General features: G+C 37.2%; 1 protein-coding gene across 1 annotated transcript in view; it reads left to right on the forward strand.

The window, feature by feature from the left end:
- The window catches only part of LOC104164856 (integrin alpha-8), a gene marked incomplete at both ends in the record, with an annotated part of 47,919 nt that extends 43,691 nt beyond the window's left edge, over positions 1 to 4,228 (forward strand). Inside the window, 2 exons of the mRNA XM_009704311.1 lie at positions 2,157 to 2,202; positions 4,121 to 4,228. Of these exons, the coding sequence (XP_009702613.1) occupies positions 2,157 to 2,202; positions 4,121 to 4,228 (154 nt within the window). The remainder of the gene's footprint in view (positions 1 to 2,156; positions 2,203 to 4,120) is intronic.
- Positions 4,229 to 4,535: the final 307 nt, after the last annotated feature.

Below are 4,535 nucleotides of genomic sequence, written 5' to 3' on the forward strand. Positions count from 1 at the left end.
TAAGTCCGCACAGCTGCAGATACTGAAGTGAAGAGTTCACTTGTACTAGTGAGGCTAACTGTATCTGACAGACTCATTCTTTTTACCTTCAGATTCAAACAGGCTGCATTTTATTAAGCTTACTCAAGTTGTGTGTTCAAGCTTTTCCTTGTGCCCATGAAGGGTTGGAGTGCTTTATTTTTTTAATGAAAGGTCAGATTATGAAAACATCACAAGACCAGGATCTGGATAAGTCTTGGATATCTATCTGTTTTGTCTCTGCCATAACATAGCCCTGTACTGAAACCTTTTGAGTTATCAAGTCTAGTATGAAACAGTACATATCCTAAGTCTGTTGCAGAATTCATAAAGAGCATACAGCTGGGAACAACAGAACAGAAACCCCTTCCTTCTTGCCTTTCACTTTCTGTTCATAACATAATGTTTCTTTTTCCTTTAAAAAAACCAACCAAACAAACAAACACAAAAAACCCCAAATGCAAAACCAAAAAAACCCAACAGAATATTAAATCTTTTGGGGTTACCATTGGTGTTGCTATCAGGGAGCTGCCAGGGAAAGTTCTGCCATGTGTGTTGTGTAGCCATTATGGTGATGGCTATGTCTCAGTCAGTTGTTTATTTAAAAGGAAAATATCTTTAGGTTTTGGTATTGTGTGCAAGTTGTCTATAAAAGCTGCTAATAAAAAGGACTCATAAATGTCCCAAAAAGGAAATAGAAGTAACACTCATTTTCCTCTGCTATTTAAAGTGTTACTGACCCTGCAGCATATTTCTCTAAAGCCAATGGAAGTAGAAAAATGTAAATGTTGTGCAAAAAGAAGATCAGACCCATAAACTGTCCATGCCTGCTCCTATTAGGACATTATTCAATTGAATTCATTGTAGGACAGGCTGTTGCCCATGTGGAGTACTTGTTTAAACTTGTGAAATCCTGACCATCTGAAAGGCAGACAGAGCACTGGAAAACATGCTGCCAGACCTGGCCAAAACCCACCCAGCTAATTAGTATCAAAACTTTGTATGTGCATCATGCTTAATGACTTCAGGGCTTCTTAAGCAAACCAGTGCTCGAACTGTGGAAGCAGCAAGTAAGGGTTTGTTTACAACCCTGGGTACTGGTTTAATTAACTCGTTTAGATCAGTTGCCAGTCTGTACCACTGCAAGGTCTGTTGTAAGACGGTCTGCTGAATTGGAGGTGTGTAAATCAAATAGTATGATAACAATGGGGGAGTGAAAGGGTTGCCCAGATGGACACCAGGGGAGTTGGTAATGAAACAAAGCTCTTTCCTTTTCTTGAACTGTGCTCCAGCTAGAGGCACCAGGAAAGTTGATCCTTTTTCCTCACTTCTTTGCTCCAGCTTTCCTCCAGCAGGCCTGAGTGGTCCAGCAAGCCAGTCTGGATCTTTCCAGAGAGCCCCATGTGGGGACTCCAGGCAGAAAGAGAAAATATTTGGGCCTGTAGATTCCCAACCCAGGCCAGTGTCCAGTAACAAAGATGTGCCCAAGGCCTGGTGTAGCACTCGTGTTGTTGACTCCATCTGTTCCAAATGGTGACTGATGGGGAAAAAGATGGCTTTAGATGGGTGGCTGTTGTAAGGCTTAGCACATGCTGCTACAATGCTGAAAACATGAGAAGCTATGAAATCAGCCATCCTCTGACCTGTGCATTGCATTTATGTACATGGAGATGTAATGCTTAAATTAATGAACAAATCACTTAAAACACAAAGCAGGATGGGAAGGATTGTCAGGCAGGAACACCATAAATTTTCAACATTGCCTGTATGAGAGCAACAACAAAGTGGTCTGCATCTCTTTGTGTAATGGGCAATTAAGGGTTTGGAAAAAATGTGTAGGGGTTAGTGGCATCCTTTTTCCCCTTTAATACAAGTTAGAGAGAAGCAAGATTGTGGCATGGATGACCTTGTGTTAAATAGACTGGCAGTTACTGGATACAACCAAGACATTTATTAGGCCATCTCTAACAATGTGAAATGTTTTATTTCAGGTACACTTTTGAAAAAATTACTTAGAAAGGAGTTATCACATTTGGTTTATGTTACTGCATTTTAAATATAAATAATCTAATTTAGACTGGGAAAAATTGTATGAGAGACTTCTATATAGCTCTTCTGAAGCTGTTTTGTTTTTCCAGATTTAATTGTAGGTGCATTTGGAGCTGGAAAAGCAGTTGTTTACAGGTATGTGATAATTACAATGGTTTTTTCATTTTACAGCTTTGGTGGGAGCTCTGCAGATAAACAAATTTCATATTCGTGTGTTTCTTTGGTGCAATGTGTAAAAGATGCTCACCACAGATGATAAATAAAGCATCTTGTGTGAAATAAATGCTTTTTTCCCATGCTCAAAACTTGTCATTTTCAATGAAAAGTTCCATGCTTAGTCTTAGCTCAAGGAAATTCTGGAATGTTTAACTGCTCAGTTAATTTTAAATACGAAATATATAAAGCATAATATTGAAAATTAATTTATTTCCTGGAGGAATGATGCTAATAACAAATTTTCAAATGACTGATTCTTCAGAGGTCGTGTACGTTAAGATGTGAACTATTTATTGAAAAGATTGCTGCTTTTAGCCTCAGTTTAGAAAAAAATGTACGAGATCCCATTTTAGAAATCACAAAGTTGTTGCTGACCATGGATTTTCACCAAATGTACTCTTTGATTAGAGGTATAAATTAAAACTATCAAATACACAAACTAAAATCTGCTGCTACCCTCTTAGTCCAGCTATGTCAACAGTTCTTTGCATTTAAATATTCACCATCCATAGCTGCAACTATGTAGTCATATTTCTTGATTCCTGTCTGTCTTCTTGTTGTCTGTATTCCCAACAATACCTGAGAGAAGGCATGTTCTGCTTCCCAACGGAATGTTTGTCAAAGATTAAGAATTTTGTAAAAGAGGAATGTTAGTTCATTTTAGGTAATACTGTAGGTGCTGTTGGTAGACCTGATTCTTCTACTGCCCTTTTAAAGAATCATGCAAATACTTTGCAGTGCATCACTTTGGAGTGACATGAATGACTGCACAGGATGTGAAACATTGGAGAATTAGATCCAGTGTGTATAAAAAATGTGTTCTGTTTAATTTAAGAAAGTGAATAGCAGGAGGCCATTTCCTAGCCAGAGTGTATCAAATATGCAACTTGTCATATTGAACAATCAGAAAATTATTAACTGAAATTTGCTAGGAAAAAAGGTTTTCCCTGTTGCACAAAAATGAAGAAAGTAATTTTACTTTTTAATGCCTTACTGAAGTAATATAAAGAAGTAATCATAGAAGCTCAGCTGTGGATTAAAATATGAGGAAAGTAATTTTCTAATAAGTTGGTTTTGCCGGAATTATGTACATTATTGTAAAATAGTACTGCTGTCTTAAAAAAATAGAATTTAGACCCTTTCTTGTTTTCGTTTGTCCTCTAAATGCTCTCATTTATAGATTAGCCTTTACTTAATAACAGATTGTTATTCAGAACGATGGTTCCCATCACCACAACTATATATTCACATAGCCGAATTTTGCGATGATTATTCCTGGTTTCCAAAGTCAATTGTCTCAAGACATGTCAGACAGTCTTTATTAGTGGCTCAAGATATTCTAGATCAGCTTCTACTTTAACTAAATTATGTTTAATTTTTTAAGAATCTTATACAGAGATAGCAAGTCTGAATATGTCACTGTTAATGGAGACAGTATAAAACAAATCCAACAGTATAAATTAATGGCCAAAGGACTGCTGTAAATCCCAAAAGGCAGACTCTGTCCCTTTTTGAAAACCCAATGTGATGAAATGTGTCTGACGTGTCTTAGTCCTAGGTCACACCTATTGGTTAACTATAGGATACTCTTTCAGTGATGCTTTTAACCTGTGAATTTTTTGTGAAGAACTTTCAAAATGTCATAGTAGGAGGTATCACAGTTTCTGACGAAAAAAAAATTCTTTTGGGTAGGAGCAGCATTATAAAAGTATTTTCTCCCAAGTAACCCTACATTTCTGACTTCTTTGTGGCCATCTCAGTTAAGTGTTTTCTCTGTGGCAACTTAGGTACTAATGTGCTCCTTCTGTATGCAGTGACCTTTATTTCTGTCCCTCAGAGCTAGACCTGTTGTGACAGTGACTGCTCAGCTCATTCTGAACCCCATGATTGTGAATCCAGACAATAAAACTTGTGAGCTCCCTCGCTCTCAGCTTTTGGTGGCCTGGTAAGTTCATCATTAGACAAAAAATATCCTCATCCTCTTTCTCAAATAACTTCCTAACTTTTCTTGCAGCTTTTGTTGAACTTGTTCAAAGTTCAAAAAAAAAATGTTCAAACATGCTATGAGCACAACAAAAAAAATCTATATAGGACAGAGTTCTTTTTGATATCTTGCAATACTTCACAGATTCTCAAATGAAGTAGCTGAAAGTTGAGTCCTTTGATACACTGAGACTCCTTCTGCATAGGAGGATGCTCAGTGTCTCCCAGGATCAAGCTGCAAATTTGCAATGTTTCGATGAATGAAACAC

This window comes from Cariama cristata, unplaced genomic scaffold, assembly GCF_000690535.1.
Source record: "Cariama cristata isolate BGI_N322 unplaced genomic scaffold, ASM69053v1 scaffold10817, whole genome shotgun sequence".
NCBI classification, from domain to species: domain Eukaryota; kingdom Metazoa; phylum Chordata; class Aves; order Cariamiformes; family Cariamidae; genus Cariama; species Cariama cristata.